The 21982-nt window shown below is 43.7% G+C and overlaps 1 protein-coding gene across 1 annotated transcript in view; it reads right to left on the minus strand.

Annotated features, from left to right (window-relative positions):
• ADAMTS9 (ADAM metallopeptidase with thrombospondin type 1 motif 9) overlaps nucleotides 1–21982 on the minus strand; it is a 366908-nt gene that overhangs the window by 17251 nt on the left and 327675 nt on the right. Inside the window, exons 32-37 of the mRNA XM_073592184.1 lie at nucleotides 18772–18966; nucleotides 17527–17659; nucleotides 12901–12995; nucleotides 12697–12791; nucleotides 1579–1712; nucleotides 1378–1469 (exon numbers count right to left, since the gene is read on the minus strand). Of these exons, the coding sequence (XP_073448285.1) occupies nucleotides 1378–1469; nucleotides 1579–1712; nucleotides 12697–12791; nucleotides 12901–12995; nucleotides 17527–17659; nucleotides 18772–18966 (744 nt within the window). The remainder of the gene's footprint in view (nucleotides 1–1377; nucleotides 1470–1578; nucleotides 1713–12696; nucleotides 12792–12900; nucleotides 12996–17526; nucleotides 17660–18771; nucleotides 18967–21982) is intronic.

The following is a 21982-nucleotide window of genomic DNA, read 5'->3' on the forward strand; positions in this document are numbered from 1 at the left end:
AAACATCTCAAGGATGATCAGTAGAAACAGGATGCACCTGAGCTCAATTTTGAGTGTCATGGCAAAGGCTGTGAATACTAGATTTTAACCACTTAAGCCCCGGACCATTTGGCTGGCCAAAGACCAGAGCACTTTTTGCGATTCGGCACTGTGTCGCTTTAACTGACAACTGCGCGGTCGTGCGATGTGGCTACCAAACAAAATTGACATCCTTTTTTCCCACAAATAGAGCTTTCTTTTGGTGGTATTTGATCACCTCTGCGGTTTTTATTTTTTGCACTATAAACCAAAAAAAAGCGAGAATTTTGAAAAAATGCATTATTTTTTACTTTTTGCTATAATAAATATCCCCAAAAAATATATAAATTTTTTTTTTTCCTCAGTTTAGGCGGATACGTATTCTTCCACATATTTTTGGTAAAAAAATCGCAATAAGTGTTTATTGATTGGCTTGTGCAAAAGTTATAGCGTCTACAAAATAGGGGATAGTTTTATGGCTTTTTTATTAACATTTTTTTTTTTTTTTTTACTAGTAATGGCAGCGATCAACGATTTTTATCGTGACTGCGACATTATGGCGGACAGATCGGACACTTTTGGCACGATTTTTGGACCATTCACATTTACACAGCGATCAGTGCAATTAAAAATGCATTGATTACTGTGTAAATGTGACTGGCAGTGAAGGCGTTAACCACTAGGTGGCGCTGTAGGGATTCAGTGTGTCCTAGGGAGTGATTCTAACTGTGGGGTGGAGGGGCTGTGTGTGACACGACACTGATCATCGCTCCCGATTACAGGGAGCGGTGATCAGTGTCAGTGTCATTAGGCAGAACGGGGAAATGCTTTTTACATCAGCATTTCCCCGTTCTTCCTCTCTGAGAGACAATCGCGGGTATCCCCGCAGACATCGAGTCCGCAGGACCCGCGATCACACTCACGGAGGTCGCGGCGCCCGAACACCACTTCTTAAAGGGCAATGTACAGGTATGTTAATCTACCTGTACGTGCCTTTCTGCCACAGTATATGTGCATGAAGCGGTCGGAAGGTGGTTAAACAAACGTCTTTCACGTTGTCATTATGGGGTATTGTTTGTAGAATTTTGAGGAAAATAATACATTTAATCCATTTTGGAATAAGGCTATAACATAACAAAATGTGGAAAAAGTGAAGTGCTGTGAATACTTTCTGGATCCACTGTACCTATAGACATGCAATTGTCTCCTGATCTGTCCATAATCAATCAGATCAGGTGACAATCTATGGGTACGTTAAGAAAGCAAACATTAAACCCTCAGCAAGCTATTAAAAAGATAATGCAACTGAATACTGTGCAGCTGGAGGTAAGTGCATTCAGTAAGCATGTTTTTTGTTACCTGAGGGCATTTGGCTGCACTGTAACAGTCCCCGGCTGTGGCAAAGGGGACAGGGCGTCCATCAATGGTACGTGCAAACTGAAGATCTGTGGCTGAACAAAGACATCACAAATTAGTACAATATGTTCTTAAAGTATGCATGTTGTACATGCCGGACATACAGTATTATACTGGGAACATAATGTAGAAAGGGCGACTTACTTATAATCTGTAAAGTGGTCAGATCCAGTCTCGCTTTACTGAAGGTGGACAAGCCAGATGCTGTGTAGTCTTTCCTGCATTGACAGTCTTCTCTCCTGCTCCCATTATATGGACATTCTGTAGGATTCTGCAGTCTGCAACAGAAGAGAATACATCATTAACAGGAAGATATTAGGATAAAATAAAGGGTTGAGTAGGTCTCTGTGCTACTATTTCCCTAATTTTGTTTTTGGCATACTCCCTTCAGCCTGTTTTTTAAAAATTCCTTCAGCAGTTAGCTTTGGCATCCCAAATAAATAAATGTATCTCATTTGCAATTTATCATATTTAAGTGTTTCTGATACTCATAGCAGTTTGTAAAAAAAAGAATACACATTCGAGTACTTTTGAAGTCTATGAGAAACCTAAGTCTGACCCAATCAAGTCAGCAACTTAAAACTTTGCATGTAAGCATAGATTCACTTTAAAATTTGAAAATCAGGGTTATCCCATTATAAAAGGTATGACTGGGAGGTATATGAAAATAAAATAACATACTGTGAAGGAATGTGATGTAGATAATAATAATAGTAATCTGAAAATGTCTATTTTCTTATGTGCATACATATTTTTCTCCTTACTCATTATATAAGTATACAGATTTGCTCTGTTCCTATATTTTCTCAAAATGGCGTGTACCCCCTACCTCCCACACACAGAAGAACGCGGAACTGGAGATAAGAACAAAGAGAGCCAAACCTCGTTATGAAAATTATCCATCTTCTTTTCTATCTTGACCAATGAGATGTACCTATTAGACTGACATAGCAATGACGTATTTGTGTGTATAAAACATTAACACCGCCTTGAATAAATTAGAAGTGTAACAGTAACGAAACTGAGCGTGTCTCAGTGTGTTTACTTTTATATGCATGCATATCAACACTTTTCAAATTAGAGACAGCAGCAGATAACCTTGAGCTCGATTGGAGCTCTTAATCATTTCCATAACAGATGGTGCCGAAACCCGGGATCTCAGGCTACGGTCGAAGTTATACCGCGACAAGCATTCGGGCGTTAACTGATTAATGAGAGTGGGGTTTGCGCAGCCCTAACAGTACCGGTGAGTTGATTGATATTCTTACCACTGTACGACTCTCTTATCTTTCGGTTGACGGCTGGATTCTGTCGGTATGCTGAGACTGTTTTAGAGGCAGGTATTTCCTCGCCTGAGGTTGTTTTAACGAACCTGCCAATGGGTTTCTGCTGACTGTATTCTTTGTTCACTGTCTGCCATTCTTTGGGCTACGAAACTCAGCAGTCTAAGGGTGCTACATGTGTGAATGGGTAGTCTCATCTCCAGATGAGCTTTTGGCCTCTGGCATGAGATTGTTTCCCGTGTAGCAAACGTTGTAGACTTGTTACTCTAGGTTCGACGAACCTTTGAGGGGAATTTCAGCTGCTGGCTTTGCAGCCTGAAGTGCTACATGTGTGAATGGGTAGTCTCATCTCCAGATGAGCTTTTGGCCTCTGGGATTAGATTGTTTCCCTTGTGGCAAATGTCTATAAACGTGTTTATTTTGCAGGGTGGTCTGCCCTTGTGGTCATTTTAGCCTGCTGAAATTTTGCAGTTCGAAGAGTGGCAGGTGTAATGTCCTGTCGTGATTGTATTTGTGGTTTATTGTTTGATATACACGAGAGGGGGAGGGGGGCTGCCCGGGGGATCTGTTGGGTCGCGGGCCGTTGCTCCTCACTACCCCTGACGTGTTTGTTCTTGTTCTGAGATTAACCGTACATTACAGGGTTATAACAAACAGTAGCAACTTGGAGCGCAGTATGAGCCCCCACCGAAGGAATTTGCTGATAAGAACGCTGAGAAAAATATTAACTCCTTGGTTGTATGTATTCCCCTCTCAAGCCGTTAGCCGAGAAACAGAAAGTGATATTGTAATGAAAGTGATATTGTAAAGAAGGAGAGAAGAAGATGTTGAAATAGTTAACAAAGTTGAAAGAAGTGACGAAAGTTATGTTGCAGAAGAAACAGGGAGAAAAATCCTGTGTGATAAAGAAAATTGGATAAAGGAAGTTAAGAAAGATGGCGATTGTATTATGTATGTATAGCTGATGATATGTTGGAACTTTAAACAAAGGAGGGGAGGGACAGCACTGCCCTCCGTCTAACAACCACTCCTTTCTCACCACCCAAGCACAACCCACTGTGACAACTCAGCCCGGCGGCCATCTTAGTGCACCCATGCCTTCACTTTCTACCCAGTCCAGTGCACTTCCTGCCGGCGGCCATCTTGGTACACCCAGTAAGCTTAAACAGCCTGTACCCAGCCCTCGCTGTTTTAAACCAAGATGGTTCATACCACACACCTGTCTTCCCCAATACGGGAGCATCACATTCCCAGGCCGGATATGTTAATGATGAAGAAGCATCTGAGTGGGAAGCCCGACAGCAGGCAGCAAGGCCACCCACTGATTTAACCCCCAATCCGGCTCCAGACTCTCAGTTCCGAGAGGATCTCAAACACATGCTGGCAACCGTAAAGAACAGTGCCTCTTGTCAGCCCTCGCCCCAACAACAGTCTCGGTTACCAGAAGGGGCACCAGTGATGTATGTCGCTTTTACTCTATCACAAGCAGCGGCCTTAGTGACAAGTCTGCCTGACCCAGAGAAGCAGCCAATTCCCTTCTACCACAGGATAGTGCAAATACAAGAAACTTACTCAGCTGCCTGGAGAGACTTGATCAGCCTATGCCAAATCAAAGCAGGATATGTCTTTCGGCCAGTCATGCAGATGGCCTTCAATGATGCCTGCCTGACAAGTGCCACTTCCTACACCTCAGGCGTGGAGTTCTGTGCACAACTCCACAACTGGGCAAAGGAGAAGTTGACGGATCAGAAGACCACAATCCAAGATATTACCCAAGATAAAGGGGAGTCTGTGAAGAAGTATCATGCTAGACACACACATGTTATCAACTGCTTTTGTTTCAGGGCTCAGAGAGGATATCAGAAAAGGCCTGATGGTGGCCCGCCCTGAATACTATTCAATGAAAATGTCTGATTTATTGTTGGTGGCCAGAGGTATAGAAAATCAAAAAGGTAAAAAACCAACGCCCCTCATGGTAACCCATGACGAAGATCCCACCTACACTAGTCCACCACCACTGCCCAATACCAGGGAAAGGATCACCTGTTACAACTGTGGGAAACGGGGTCACTTCAAAAAAGAATGCAGAGCCCCAAGATGTCCCAGACGAAAAACCTACCACTTTCCTCATTGACAGGGGTGCAGCCAAAAGTGTGTTGAGAGCGGTGAACCTGCCTAATAATTCTTTCCTTTCCACTTCCTGATTTGCTTGCCAGATTTGTGGTGTCCTCTACATGTCCCTTGAATCTACTAGGAGCTGATGTGTTGTCCAGACTACAGGCCTCAATCAGGACACGCCTGAAGGGGGGTGAAGTTACATACTCCCCTATCTTTAGAAGACTCATCTGCTTTGTGTTCTCTGCCTCTCCTGATGACACTTAATGAAGAAAAAAACTTCAAGTTCAATACTGCAGGAAGTACTTGACAGAATCCCTGCGTGCCTATGGTCCACAGGACCGGGAGACAACGGTAACTTAAAGGTGCCACCAGTTTCAGTCAAGCTAAAAGAGGGCGCTTCATTGCCCCGGAAACCACAATAACCCCAAGAAGAGAATCCTAAAAAGAGAACCAGGTACCTACTGTGGATGCCTTTGACTGCAAAATACCTCACAGAGGTGGACCTTACAAACGTTTTCTTCAGTGTCCACCCTCACCCCTTCTGCTGGTACCTTTTCGCATTCATCCACGGAAAGAAACGGCAACATACCTAAACAGTTGTGCCACAAGGGGCACAGAACTTTCCAAGCCAGTTTGCAAAAGCTATGGCTATCATCCTTGACACATGACAAAAGGAACACCCGGAAGTGATTCTCTTCCAACATGTTGATGACCTTCTCTTTTGTGCAGCTGACTTACCCCCTGTTGAAGTCACCTCAGAAAGCCTGTTGTGCTATCTTGCCAACCAGGGCTGCAGAGCCTCAAAGCCCAAATTGCAGTGGTGCTCAACACCTGTCATTTTCCTTGGACTAATTTCCTAGTGCAGAGCATGGATTCCAGAAGCCTTCCTACTGATGCTCTGCAATCAGACCCTTCCAGATGTCTCCTGAAGAAATATCTAAAGTTTGAAACCCTTGAGTGCGCCACCCCCGGCGCTAGGGCTCCCAGCCTACGACAAAACGCTCAAGCTCTTTGTATCCGAACGTCTGGGACATGCTGCAGGTGTACTCACCCAATCACACGGCATCAGCCTACGCCCCATAGGATATTATTCCTGTCGGCTGGATGCGGTAGCAAGAGGAGGCCTATTGTGTCTGCGAGCTGGATTTGCTACACAAGACTTGCTTGACAAAACTTTGAACTTGGTCCTCGGACACTGCCTCGTTCTGCTTGTTCCCCATGACGTTGTTGCCATATTCAACCAAGATCCAGCCGAAACACTTGTCCACTACCAGACACTTGAGACTCCTGTGTTCCCTCCTACTGGACAGCATTACTCTATTAAGTTGTCAAACACTGAACCCTACCACCCTTCTTTCACTTCTCGAGGGGGGAAAGGAGGAGGAGGAGTAGAGTCTTGACTTGTTACCCCCGTGACCGCACAGGACACGCGGTCACCACTGAAAACACTGTTCTACAAGCTGAAGCCTTAACACCGGTGATGTCTACACAGGAGGCAGAGCTATAAGCACTTACTACAGCACGTAAATGGGCAGAGGGAAAAAGAGCCAACATTCATGGACTCAAGATATGCTTTCAGCATTGCCCATGATTATGGTGTTATCTAGGACAGAGGATTCCTGATGGCTGCAGGAACACCTGTGAAAAATTGATTGATGCCTTGCTTCTCCCAACCCAAGTGACTATTCTGAGTAAAAGCACACGACAAAATGAACTCAAAAGAAGCTTAAGGCAATCATCGAGCCAATACAGCTGCCAAACAGACAGCTGGTGGTCCGCGGGAAGTGGACAACAGGGTGGTAGAAGAAGACCACCCCGTGCTTACCTTACAGACTTTCCCAGTGGACAGAGTTTATCTAAAAGAACTACAGGAAACAGCAAGTCCGGATAAGAAGGAAAGCTGGAAACGGAGAGGAACAACTCTCAGAAATGGACTATTCGAGTGCAACAAGAAGCCTTGTCTACCCAGGAGTATGTACCCAGCCGTGGTGCAATGGGCACATGGAGCTGCCCACTTGACAAAGACTTTTATGAACTCTCTTATCAACAAGTGTTGCACCAAGAGTTACTCCACTGACCGACAGCTTCTGCAGATCATGCATTATCTGCACCAAATGTAACCCAGAATGCACAGAAGAAGCACCTGGCAAAAGCCCTATACCCCATTCCAGAGGATGCAAATTGATCATTCTCAAGTGCCAAGAAGTGGCAGATTCGAATACGCCCTAGTGGAAGTGGTCATGACTGCCAGGACCACAGCTAAGAAATTACTGAGTGAGATAGTATGTAGATTTGGGGTCCCAGAGGTGATATTGAGAGATCAGGGACCAGCCCTAACAACAACCCTTACTGAAGAGATTTGGGCAGCACTGGGGGTTCAGTTGGCACTACACATCCCATACCACCCTCAAAGTAGCGGGAAGGTAGAAAGGATGAATGGGACACTAAAAACAGGATGTTAAAGATGGCCCAAGAGACTAACATGAGTTGGCCAGACAGTTAGCCCATTGCCCTGTTTAGTGTCAGACACACCCCCGGGGGAAACATGCCCTATCCCCTTATGAAATTTTGTTTGGTTCAGCTCCCAGACTTGGTTGTTACTTTCCACAACAGTTACAGTTACAGTCTGATGTGTTGACTAATTATGTAACCACATTATCACGAGAATTAACCTGAATGCATGTCCAGGTGTTTTCTTCCATTCCAGATCCTGAATTAGATACAGGAACACACCAACTACTGTCTGGAGATCCTTGAGCCAAGTTATGATGGTCCATTCCAAGTTTTGCTGACCACAGCCACCTCAGTCAAGTTGGCCAGGAAGAACACCTGAATGCACGCTTATCACTGCAGGAGAGCGTGTTTTCGGGTGCTGCATATCCTTTTTCTGTTTGGTCTAGGGGGGAGGGGCCCAGGAGGTGGCCATCACAAAAATGATAACATAATTACGTTTTGGTGTAACTCTTCAGGTACACATGTGACCACCTTTACCTTAGATTACTGTGACATAGTACCTTGTCCGTTTGACCCTTCATGGTGATGCCATTGGTACAGTGATATCCCTGACGGTAAGGACATATATGTATGCCACACAGACAGTTACTGGGGACAGAGTTGTGGTTTCTGTGGGGGCCAGTGGGTTGGAACACAGGGCCAGAATGGGCGACCACAGAGTGCATTAGACAAAAAAGATGAAAATAGAAAGCCCCCATATCCTAACCAAAGATACCCCTGATACATACACTGACCCAGCACACAGTCAGAGGAGGAAGCGAGCAGCTCTCTCCGGAAGCTTTGATCCTCATGTATACATACATGTCATAGGGGTTACAAGGGGGGTCCCTGATGAGTTTAAAGCCAGGGATCTGGTAAAAGCTGGTTTTGAGTCTTTGATCCCCATAACAACTGTCAGCAAGAATGTAGATTGAATTAACTACATGTCATGGTTATGCAATAGAGTTTGTCAATCAGCATACCTGTCTCCATGTGTTCATCTCTAGAGACCAGCTGACCCTCACCTGACTGCTTTTGTAACCTCCCCTCTAAGCATGACCCCACCCCAGGCCCTATCAGGGAACCCTATATTAACCTGTGCACTGCAAGCCAGCAGTGCTGATCAACCACTGTGTGTTAGCCTCTATGTGTACTTGCTGTGTTTCCTACATCTGATTCCTGTTACCGACTTTGGCCTGTTCCCGACCATCCCTGTTTGCCTGTGACCCTGATGTTCCAGCCAGCTCCCTCCTTCCTCATCTCCTGTAGTCTACCGTGAGCGTGAGCTGTGAGACCCTGGGGACCGCGACCTGGAGCCAGACTGCAGCGCAGTCCATCCTCACCACTAGAGGCTCTGGTGAACACCCGCTGGCTCTTAGACTCCGCGCCCTGGGGAATCTATGCTCTAGCTCCCAGTGGGATCTGTGTCAGTGATCCAGTAGACCTGATTCCTGAACCTCCCAGGGTACAATCCGCAGCAGTCAGCCGTAGGGTCTACTACCTTGCGGTGCACTCCTGATCCCAACGGTGTACATCTGTCACCCAGCCTCTAGGTGACCTGACACTACACATATTATAACCAACAGAGATTTGTAAATTACACTAAAGATGCCCTCCAGGGAATTTCTGATCAGTTAGCCCCCACTTCCTACATGACATTCCAGGACCGGATGGCCTTAGACATGGTGCTAGTGGGGAAAGGAGGTGTTTTGTAAAATCATAGGAAAAACCGGGAACCTGTTGTACATACATTCCTGATAATACTGGCCCAAATGGTAAGGTTACTTTAGCTATAAAGAAATTAGAAGATCTGTCACTAGAGTTGAAGAAGAACTCAGGTATCACAGACCCATGGGACCAATATTTTAGCTGGATGAGTGGGTGGCAGAAGGTGCTCGCCCAGATACGGGTAACGGTATTAATAATCCTGGATCTTTTAGCCCTGATTATATGCTGTATTCTACCTTTTGTAAAAAGGTTAATGAGCAAGGCTGTAGACAATAGCACACCTACATTTCTCCACCAAGAAGAAGAGGACCTCCTTATGATGGAAGATGACAAACCCTTCACTCCTCTACAGTCACTCCCTGTCCATAATCTCACAATCCTATAGGGTTATAGGGATAGATAGCGCCTGACTGCACCTCTCCAGCTGTATCGAGGAGGGAAGTGAACAGTTGCTGCCCAATTCTATATACAGCCTAAAAGAGTTGCTGAGGAGAAGGGCCAGGCTAAAAAGTAGGACCTTTAGTATTAGGGACAGAAAAGAGAAAATAGTCATTTTAGGGGGGATTGTGAAGGAATGTGATGTAGATAATAATAATAGTAATCTGAAAATGTCTATTTTCTTATGTGCATACATATTTTTCTCCTTACTCATTATATAAGTATACAGATTTGCTCTGTTCCTATATTTTCTCAAAATGGCGTGTACCCCCTACATCCCACACATCAGAAGAACGCGGAACTGGAGATAAGAACAAAGAGAGCCAAACCTCGTTATGAAAATTATCCATCTTCTTTTCTATCTTGACCAATGAGATGTACCTATTAGACTGACATAGCAATGACGTATTTGTGTGTATAAAACATTAACACCGCCTTGAATAAATTAGAAGTGTAACAGTAACGAAACTGAGCGTGTCTCAGTGTGTTTACTTTTATATGCATGCATATCAACACTTTTCAAATTAGAGACAGCAGCAGATAACCTTGAGCTCGATTGGAGCTCTTAATCATTTCCATAACAATACTATACCTGTATTATGTTTAGAAAAAATACATTAAATTGGAAGACATTTATAAATAAAGCCCAACTTTTAAAAAAAAGTTCCCTCCTTTCCCCTATAAAAAACAAAACAAAAAAAGCAGCACTCACCCTTCCCAAGTTCCATCACTTCACTTCTCATCCACCTTTGGTCCCGTCTACCCCTCCTCTTCGGGATTAAATGACACCCTATGGGGTTGATTTACTAAATCTGGAGAGTGCAAAATCAGGCTCACTTCTGCAGAGAAACTAATTAGCTTCCAGGTTTTATTTTCAAAGTTTAATTGAACAAGCTGAGGTTAGAAGGAGATTGGCTACCATCCACAGCTGCACCAGATTCTGAGTGCTCCAGCATTAGTAAATCTACTAAGTCATTCAATCCACTTCCTGTGAGCTTAGGGTGTCAAGGCCACACCTACTTTGGGCTTCCAACGGAATGATGCAGAGAACATTTCTCATTACGTGAGCAATGTTTGCTGCATCAATAAGGACTTTCCACTGCAAAACAGTTTTGCATGTTAAAAAATATACAGGGAGGGTGGTCCAAGGGGGGAGGGGGTGGTGGGGAATTGGGTCTACCCAACATGTAATTGGGATTGACAGTATATATATAAATCCAAGAACAAAAAATGTATATATTGCAGATTACCAGTCCTTATATGTGGTGTCTGCATGTGTTTCCTCCTTGCAGGCTAAGAATATTTTCTTCAAGCACAGGAAAATGCACATTGATCCTGCCAGAAAAACAGTGCCCAGTGACTTTGCTGTGCATTGAACTCAAATATCATAGCTATCAGCACTCACAAGTCCTTTTCTGTGAATTATTGAACACCTCCCCTATATGTTAGTACCACACTTGCTCTCCTAGGGTGACAATGCTAACAGGATCACCAGGTAATAAAATAAAAAAAAGTCTGACAAAAAAGGCAGTGCAGCCATTACATCTAAGAACTGGTTAATATTTGTTCCTGACTTAAGTTGAAATACCTGGAAACATGGATTGTCACACTGTTACAGAAAAAAAATGCCAAAATGCAAAGGTGGTACTCAAGCACGGCTGCCTGGGGAAGGGGTCCTTAGTCACCAGTGCCTTGAGAGGGGATCCTCAATAAACTGCTGCTTGAAGAAGGGGTACTTAGTCACCGCCGTCTGGGAAAGGGGTCCTCATTTACTGCTGCCTGGGGAAAGGGACCTCAGTCATCAATGCCTGAAAAAGAGATCCTTAATCACTACTGCCTGAGAAAAGGGTCCTCAGTTACTAATGCCTGGAGAAGGGGTTCTCAGACACAGCTGCCTGTAGAAGGGGTCCTCAGTCACCAATGCATAAAGAAGGGGTCCTCCGTCACCAATGCATAAAGAAGGGGACCTCAGACATTGCTGCCTAGGGAAGGCATCCTCAGACACTACTGCCTGAGAAGGGGTTACTCAGTCACTAATGCCTGGGGAAAGGGTCCTCAGTCACTGCTGCCTGGGGAAAGGGTCCTCAGTCACTGCTGGCTGGGGAAAGGGTCCTCAGTCACTGCTGGCTGGGGAAAGGGTCCTCAGTCACCGCTGCCTGGGGAAAGGGTCCTCAGTCACCGCTGCCTGGGGAAGGGGTCCTCAGTCACTGCTGGCTGGGGAAGGGGTCCTCAGTCACTGCTGGCTGGGGAAGGGGTCCTCAGTCACTGCTGCCTGGGGAAAGGGTCCTCAGTCACTGCTGCCTGGGGAAAGGGTCCTCAGTCACTGCTGGCTGGTGAAGGGGTCCTCAGTCACTGCTGGCTGGGGAAGAAGTCCCCAGTCACTGCTGCCTGGGGAAAGAGTCCTCAGTCACTGCTGCCTGGGGAAAGAGTCCTCAGTCACTGCTGCCTGGGGAAAGGGTCCTCAGTCACTGCTGGCTGGGGAAAGGGTCTTCAGTCACTGCTGGCTGGGGAAAGGGTCCTCAGTCACTGATGCCTGGTGAAGGGGTCCTCAGTCACTGCTGGCTGGGGAAGGGGTCCTCAGTCACTGCTGGCTGGGGAAAGAGTGCTCAGTCACTGCTGCCTGGGGAAGGGGTTCGCAGTCACTGCTGCCTGGGGAAAGAGTCCTCAGTCACTTCTGCCTGGGGAAAGGGTCCTCAGTCACTGCTGGCCGGGGAAAGGGTCCTCAGTCACTGCTGCCTGGGGAAGGGGTCCTTAGTCACTGCTGGCTGGGGAAGATGTTGTCAGACACTGCTGCTTGAGGAAGGGCTCCTCAGACGCTGCTGCCTGGATAGAGGGTCCTCGGTCACTGCTGCCGGGGGAAGGGGTCCTTAGTCATTGTTCCCCAAGGAAGGGGTCCTCAGTGGCCCAAAAATGTTGCACTGCTTGATTTGGAATACATCTCCTGTCTTTCTATTCCTACAATGGTGTGCTGGAGATACCTTGCATTGTGGATTTTTTTCTGTAAGAGGGTGACAATGGACTTTTTAGTGGTGGTGCCATCCATCATTTCAGCACTCGTCTTTGCTCTATGTCTATAGCAGTGAAGAGTACACTGGATCTTATGGATGTAAAAACTGTCACAGAGAAACACACAGACATAAATAAAGTGCTAACAAAACCATTAAGTGTAAAAAATACACAGAGTGCACCCTTTTGATCATACCTGTAGCCAAATACCTCGGAGAAATTTTCTGCCTCATCACTCACAAGCGTCACGTACTCTTTCGGATTGTCTGACTGCATCCCGGAACAATAAACCTGAGAGAAAAGCAATTGTTATTGGTGTGAGAGAGCACCTGCAGCCATCTATAAATAATAGAACACGCAGAATATTATGAAGCACGATGTGCCGAGGATGAAGCTGTACCTTTATTATTTTTTCCTCCACCATAATGTAATGCTCGCCGTCTTCACTAACACCTCTGCGCCTTTTAACATCTTGACAATTGTGAGGTAAATTACCTAAAAGGTAAAGAATATTATATTTGATTTTTTTTTTTGTAAATGATGACCAATTGGTGATCAATTAATTACCAAAAATCAGTTAAATCTATTCTTGCAGTAGTTCCCCCCCCAGTGCTGTCCTCAAGACCCAGGCTGTGGGGTGATCCCTCTGTAGGGCTATTGGCATTCTATGTACCTGTGACTGTGGTCCAAAGCACTTTTGAGAGAAGATGCTGCAGGGGACCATTCACATGGATTGAGGGATCCTACCAGTGCTAGGAATGAGGTATTACATCTTATCCTTGTACCCCTAGACCAGGGGTCTCCAAACTTTCTAAACAAAGAGCCAGTTTAATGTTCTTCAGGCTTTAGGGGGGCTGGACTGGGCCAGTGGGAGTAGAAATGCCCTGACATCAGTGCCCCAACATTGGTTTTAATGGAAGAAATAGCGCCCCATTGTTGGTATCAATGGAAGAAGAGTCTTCTATTGATGGTGTCAGTAGGGGGAATAGTGCCCCATCATTGGTGTCGGTTGGTGAAATAGTGCCCCCAAGAGCCAGATAAAGTCAAGCAAAGGGCCACATCCAGCCCCCAGTTTGGAGACCACTGCCCTAGACTAAACAAACAACTAATGCCCCGTACACACGGTCGGATTTTCCGACAGAAAATGTGTGATAGGACCTTGTTGTCGGAAATTCCGACCATGTGTAGGCTCCATCACGCATTTTCCATTGGATTTTCCGACACACAAAGTTTGAGAGCAGGATATAAAATTTTCCGACAACAAAATCCGTTGTCGGAAATTCCGATCGTGTGTACACAAATCCGACGGACAAAGTGCCACGCATGCTCAGAATAAATAAAGAGATGAAAGCTATTGGCCGCTGCCCCGTTTATAGTCCCGACGTACGTGTTTTACGTCACCGCGTTCAGAATGATCGGATTTTCTGACAACTTTGTGTGACCGTGTGTATGCAAGACAAGTTTGAGCCAACATCCGTCGGAAAAAATTCTAGGATTTTGTTGTCGGAATGTCCGATCAATGTCTGACCGTGTGTACGGGGCATAACTCTTGCAGTGCTGGAGGACTCCACTGCAAGAGTGCATTTTGTCTCATTCCTGGAGTTAAAGGCTAGGTTCGCAGTTTTACACTACATGCAATTTTTTGTAGAAGGAGGTTAAACACAAATCCATACCAAATACACATGAAAGGTGCATTTTTCACATGCTTTTCATGTGTTCCTATTGAGATCTATAGTACCAAACAATGCACTATGCGGCACCAAAAAAAGCACCTGCAACTTTTCAAAAATCACTCTGCATCATGTTGCATTGATGTGATTGGAGAATAATGTGATTTCTATTGTTGTGCATGACGGTGGACACAGGAGAAATCTCGCTAATGTGAACAGGGCCTTAAAGTGGACCTTTCAGAAACTTTACTGCATTATTATACTATTGACTTGTCACAATATGCAACAACAGTATCATTTTTTTTTATAACGCTCCATCTTTTATCATTAAAAAGCAGTCCTTGGAGCTCCAATCCATTATATACATCTGTGAAGCGCACTGCTATTTTTCAGAAGGAATTCTAGGCAAAAGGTTCATTAAGCAGTGTACTGCTTTCTATATGTTCCCAATAATGCCACGTACACACGACCGGACTCTCCGTCAGAATAGACTCCGACGGTCTTTCCGACGGAGTTCCACTGAAACGGACACACGATCACACCAAAGTCCGTTCGTTTAGAACATGATGACGTATGACGGGACTAGAAAAAGGAAGTTCATAGCCAGTAGCCAATAGCTGCCCTTGCGTCGTTTTTGGTCCGTCGGACTAGCATACAGACAAACGGTTTTCCCGATAGGAATTGAGTCCGTCAGAAAGATTTGCAACATGTTCTATTTCTAGGTCCATCAGAATTTTAGAAATAAAAAGTCAGATGAAGCCCACACACGATCGGAATGTCCGACTGAATGATTCTGTTGGACCTTTTCTGCCGGAAAGTCCGGTCGTGTGTACGCGGCATAAGAGCATATCTTCACATTTTAAGTTCAGGTCCACTTTAAAACCAAACAATTTTTTTTTTTTACGTTGGCAAATAGCAGGGAAAGCGTAAGACCCTCCATCAGTTTTTCCGCCATTGTTGGAGTCCCCAAAACCTAGACTTACCTGCATTTCTTGTCCTGATACACAGGATATCACAGGGACAGGAAGTGAAGGACAATCCCTGCAATTGGGACAAATCAGGAATGATTTCTAACCCTCCCCAATTTTTTTAGCATTTTCCCTGGATAGATTTCCCCTCACTTTCTGTTCCAGTAATAGGGGACAAGAAGTGAGAGAAAATCTTCTCATTGGGGACACAGACAGCAAAACTGAAGTAGTCTCTCATTTTTCTTCTAAGGTCGCGTACACACGAGCGGACTTTACGACCAGACTTGTCCGACAGACTTTCCAGCGGACTTTCGACTGACTTTTTAACAAACAGACTTGCCTACACACGATCCCACCAAAGTCCGATGGATTCGTACATGATGACGTACACTGGACTAAAATAAGGAAGTTCATAGCCAGTAGCCAATAGCTGCCCTAGCGTGGGTTTTTGTCCGTCGGACTAGCATACAGACGAGCGGATTTCTGGGTCCGGCGGAGTTACGACGTAAAGATTTCAAGCATGTTCCAAATCTAAATCTGAAGGTCCGGTTAAGGCCACACATGATCGGATTGTCCGCCGGATTTGGTCCGTCGGCGTCTGTCGGACAAGTCCGGTCGAAAAGTCCAACTGTGTGTACGCTGCATAAGACAAAAACATAGTTCAGTTTGGAACTGGACTTTAAAGTAAACCTGTGCTCGGCCTAGAAAGAGTGCAGAAACAGATTCACTTTGATGGCCCTTCATAACAGAACATATATTTTCTCTTCACTTCCTAGTCACTCAGTTTATCCATTCTCAGGTTTGTGTAAGCTAGAATGGGTCTTTGCTTGTTGAACGTTTTTGGGCTGCATTAACACCCAAGCATCGCGTTTTTTCGGGTGTTTTTTCAGGCGTTTGTGTGGGCTTTTTTAACGTTTTTGAGCTTTGGCATTTTTTATTAGAGAAAGAGAGAAAAATATCATCTGTTTCATCATTTGTTGCTACGTTTTTCAGCTTTGCATCCACTTTTATTTAATATTTATTTATTATTATTATTTATTTATTTTTTTTGTTAGGGGTTAAACGTTAAGGGTTTATTCATTTTTTTATTTATTATTATTTATTTACTTATTATTATTATTATTTATTTATTTTGTTGGGTTAGGATTAGGGGTTAATGTTAGGGTTAAGGTTAGGGATAATATTAGGGTTAAATGGTTAGGATTAGGGGTTAATATTAGGGTTGGGCGTTAGGGTTAGGAGTTATTATTAGAGTTAGTCCCCTTTCACACGGGTGGATAGAATTCAGCTTGTAGCCACGGATAGATGAAGTTACCTACCGCACCTAACCTCTGCTTTCCTCTGGCCCCATTCACACACTGCGTTTATCGTCAGTTTCGTTACATGGGGTTTTGTGCGGTTAGAAAAAATTAATTTGACTGCGTCCAGGACTGATTTATCGCTGCTATCTGTACAGAACTGCAGGTAAATCGCAGTGTACTATTTTACCTGTGGATAGCAGCAGCAAAAGGGAAAGAAAAACAACAGGAAGCACGTCAGAAATGGCAAGAATGTTCCATCGCAGCTAAATGCAGCCGCGTGTAAACGCACGTAATCGCAATGTACAACTGCACGTGATCGCTGTGCCTGAAGTCTTGGAATTTCAATATAACAAAACATGCTTTTAACAGCGGCAGGACAGCCGTCTGTGTGAAAGAGGCCTTAGGTGTTGAGGTTAGAGTTATTTTATTTATTTTTATTATTATTTGTTTTTATTTATTCATTATTTATTTATGATTATTATTATTTATTCATTATTAATAATAATTTTTATTTAATTATTGCATTTGAGCAGAAAAACGCTCAGAAATGCGCTACAATGAATCAAGCATTTCCATGCTTTCTATGGAACAAAAAATGCTTAAAAAACACACCAATCTGACCGATTCAAGCTACAAAAAAAGCTCCAGAACTTTTTTGAGCTTCAGGCGTTTGGCTTCAGGTGACTTGTAGTGGAGATGTGAACCATCTCTATAGTGAATAATCGATTTTTTCTCCTCCAGCGTTTTGGAGCTTCAAGCTCTAAAATGCTGAGATGTGAATGGGGCCTGAGAGCTACAAGCAACAAACCGCTCCGCTGTGAACAGGGCATCCAGGTGCGAGTTGAATCTCACATAGAGGTTCCTATAACAGGATGGTAAAAATGTGCCACTTATGGGGCCAGCATTAAAAAGAACCATGAACAAATCTAAGATCACCCTAAAGAATAAATACAAAGTCATGGCACTTTTATTTTTTTATCCTAAGTTCAGTAGCTTTTATAGCAGAACAGTTGGACATAATGAAGGAGAAGGACATAGAGCAATACCACTCTATGTCTCAGCTTCTCTCGGATTAATTGCTACGTACAGTCATGAGGATTGTAGCATGGCCGCTTCTCCTCCGGTTTCATATTCATGGAGCACATACTGCTAGGGACGTCATCATTCGTTAGACACTGCACAGAGCGCTGCATGACACCAGCTCCACAGGTAACAGAACACTGTAAACACAAACAGTATCAGTCTCAGTTACCACCATATAGATAATCTTGCTATACCATATATAAAGTTTTGGGACACCTAACAATCACACCTATATAAACTTGCTGGACATCGTAATCCAAACCATTGGCACTATTAAGGAGTTGCCCTCCTTTGCATTGATAACAGCCTTCAATATTCTGGGAAGGCTTTTTACAAGATTTTGGAGTGTCTATGAGAATTTGTGCCCATGCAGCCAAAAGAACATTTGTGAGGACAGGTACTGAATTTCGAATGAAATAACCTGGATCACAATGGGCATTCCAATTAATTTCCAAGGTGTTCAGTAGGGTTGAGGTCTGGGCTCAGTGCAGGCTCCTCAAGTTCTCCATACCAAACTCATCAAACCGCATATTTATGGATCTGTCTTTATGCACAGGGGCACAACAGGGCCTGTCCCAAACCATTGCCACTAAATTGAAAGCATACCATTGGCTAAAAAGTTTTTTTTACTGTCATAACATTCACTGTACCCCTCACTAGAAATACCTAAACACAATACTTTGGAAGGGTGTCCACATACTTTTGGCCATATAGTGTATTTCTTTTAGTCTTAATTCATGCCTGACTGTATCTCACCGTACTATACCAATAGGTAGTAATTTTGGACTCTGGTCATGTGACCAATTTTTGGTCTTGTGCACAGCTCCCACTTGTCCCTCATTCGGAACAATGTCCCTCTTTCCTCCTCATTTGTCTCCTATTTTTATCTGATCTGTATAGCTGTATGTAAGATGCACTACTTTTCTATCAAAAAGTGTTTCCCAGTGTTAAACCTTTCATCCAATTTCTACATTGCTACATTTGTAAATTCCAAAGGCCAATATAAAGGAATAGTAAAAAAAAAAAAAAAGTGCTTGTGGGTTCAAGACATTATTTTTGTTAATAATTCTCTTTTAAGGAGGGTGTGTCCTATGCCTACATACTTTTGCTAATAGGTGTCCCTCATTCCCATCTCAGAAAGTTGGGAGGTATGGTCTTGTGGTCCAAGTCATGTTCAGCCATGAATAACTTGGAAGAGAAACTCAAGTGTGTTCTTTGAAGCTTTTCATCTATCAGACATGGTACTTACCTTCCCCCAGTTGCCAACTCTCCATGAAGCAAGCAAAGGACACTCTCCCAGGAAGCAGCTTTGTACATTGGGTGGTTGGGTTCCTGGGCAGTTGGCTGAACTTTGGTAGCCATACTCATAATGGTCCTTTCCTGAGTACACTTCACTGCATGACACCAGCCTTTGCCGATAGCCCATCCCGCATGTCACTGAGCACTGGAAAAGATTACATACTTGTCACCCATGGGCATAATATACAATCAGAGTCATATCTTTATATAATCTTCACACTGAGCACTGAAATTAATAGCTTATCTGATAAGAATGACAAGTACTTCCTGAAGCACGTCCAAGCTGCCTATCCTAAACCTCCTGTGATGACCTGCAATCAAGGCAGGCTGCGCAACCCAGTGCTTTTTGTAGAATAACATTGGGCATGGATGGTGTATCATAATGCTCAATATTTTCAGCTATTTTGGGGGGAAGATTACATTTATTAGATGTGTTGGGAGCTGTGTCTACCATGCTTTCATAATGCACTCCTATTGATGAATTAAAGGAGCAGTCCATCCAGAAATAATACTTTAGTTTTAGATGCTACAGAATTAAACCTCCTGACAGTTATTGCTCTATTGGTGAGATGTCTGCATTGATTTCCTATTTCTGCAAACTACAACTTAAATATATTTTTTTGGGTGGACTGATTTGTTTTTCTTTTTTTGCAAATCTTTATTTTGCATTATATTTCAAAGTTAAAGAATATATCAACAATAAGAAAACAAGGGCCACATGGAGTATCTGAAGTCCTTCCTCCCTCAGTCCTTCCTCCCTCATCCCGCCCTTATATGTCTGTACATTTCTTAAATTGGTTAGTACAAAAAACTCACATCGCTGACCCCAGTTTCAGACGTTGGGAGTAATAACATAATGCAAGAATAATAACCCAAAAAATAATAAAGAACAGATACATTAAATGACGATAAATGTAAACCAATGCAGGTGGACTGGTCTTTTAAGGCAGTTGAAAAGGACATGCTGTATGTACAACACAAAGTAACAATAAACTTCAATCAATGTACTATACGATCCAACTAAAAAAATCAAACTCTGTATTTTGGATCTGTCAAAAATGCTTCAAAATCGCATGTCAGCAGGAAAGCACAAATGCTTAAGAATCCTGACCCTAAGAGGCGAATGCTGACGCTCAAAGGCTAAATCCACCTTTTGTTTTTTTTTTTGTTTTTTATTCCAGCTTCCCTATGTACCAATATACCATTAATGTACCTCTGTTGCAGAAAAGAAAGCGCTTTCTCTCTCTTCTTGAAGAGGCGTTACCTCAGTTTCCTATAGAAAACTCCTCCATTACTTCCTGCTACATATCCTGATATTTGGGACAGGAAAAACTGTTATAGGGCGTACACACGGTCGGACTTTGTTCGGACATTCCGACAACAAAATCCTAGGATTTTTTCCGACGGATGTTGGCTCAAACTTGTCTTGCATACACACGGTCACACAAAGTTGTCGAAAAATCCGATCGTTCTAAACGCGGTGACGTAAAACACGTACGTCGGGACTATAAACGGGGCAATGGCCAATAGCTTTCATCTCTTTATTTATTCTGAGCATGCGTGGCACTTTGTCCGTCGGATTTGTGTACACACGATCGGAATTTCCGACAACGGATTTTGTTGTCGGAAAATTTTATCTCCTGCTCTTCAACTTTGTGTGTCGGAAAATCCGATGGAAAATGTCCGATGGAGCCCACACACGGTCGGAATTTCCGACAACACGCTCCGATCGGACATTTTCCATTGGAAAATCCGACCGTGTGTACGGGGCATTAGACTCCATTCACACTTGTGCAACTTGTCATGCAACTTTGGACATCCAAGTCATTCCCCATGTTTTCCAATGATTACCATTCATATATGTGCAGTTCATGCACTACTTTGGTCCAAACTTGAGGACCATAGACTTCAATGTTAACCCTAAAAAGTTGCATGAAAGTCATACCTGAATGGTACTCATTGTAGTGCAACAGTTGTCCATTATCAATGGTCAAAGCCAAAGACGTATCCAAGTTGCACCCATCCAAAGTTGTATCAAAGTTGCATAAAAGCTGCATTTCAAAGTCGGCGCAACTTTGGAGTCGTAAAAGTGTGAACGGAGCCTTAGTGAACAGTAGTTCAGCAGCTGACCTCATTAACACAAACCATGCACCTGCCCTCCCCCTCCAGGAGATTGCTTCATACCATACCAGTGAGATCCTTGTGGAAGATGGAAATCAATGTAGTAGGTACAGACATTACAGTGATTGCTTACGGCTTCTAAATCCAGTGCCCAGCAGCAGACCTGCTGTTTACTGAACATAGGAAGTTGGCCACTCGTCATGGGTACAATTCAGAAAAAGCACTTTCAACTTTCTCAATGAATGCAAAGTTTTGAGTGGACAAAGTAGAGATTTTAACATCACTGCCCCACCACTCCACCTTGTCCAATTAGAGAACGCTTTGCATTCATTGACAAAATGCAAAGTGTTCCCTGAATGATGCCTGTGCCGAATGAGCGACCTCCTGTGTTTACTAAGCAGCATGGCAGCAGCACCGCATGAGACCCAGAGAGAGCTGAATACTTTACCCAGAATAGGTAAAATCCTGGTCTGCTTTTGGCCCACAAAATGAAATAACTCCATTTTACCACAGCTTTTACTCCATCCTTTGGAGAATCAACCTAAAGTTCTGAAAAGAAGCTGCTCCTGAGATCACTAAATATATTCATTGAATACCTTCACCTTCTCTCCTTGCAGTGCTAAGCTAATATGAGGCTTGTGCAACTCTGAAATATGAAAGTATTCATAAGCAGCTACAGAAATTCAAACCCTTTACACTTATGCATTTCTGCACTTCACCCTAAAACGCGTTACAGCAATACATAGGTGGTAAGCTAGCACATTGCCAGTGCATCTCATTGTATGTGTGTTTCAGCACACCATAACCCACAGATGGGAAACATCTGTAAATTGTGGTGTTCATGCAGTGTGGTGTGTTGTCAGCCCATTCAAAAAGAACACAATGCACATTATCGCACAGCAATGCCCTGGGCATGTGTGGCCTCATAGGGCTCTATAGAAAGTTTGTGTCTATAACAAATAGTAGTATTTAAAAAAAATCTTCATTCTAAAATGATAACAATGTGATACTACATGGTTATTTTAGGTACAAATTAGCAA

Source organism: Aquarana catesbeiana, linkage group LG07 (assembly GCF_042186555.1).
Source record: "Aquarana catesbeiana isolate 2022-GZ linkage group LG07, ASM4218655v1, whole genome shotgun sequence".
In the NCBI taxonomy this organism is placed as follows: Eukaryota; Metazoa; Chordata; class Amphibia; order Anura; family Ranidae; genus Aquarana; species Aquarana catesbeiana.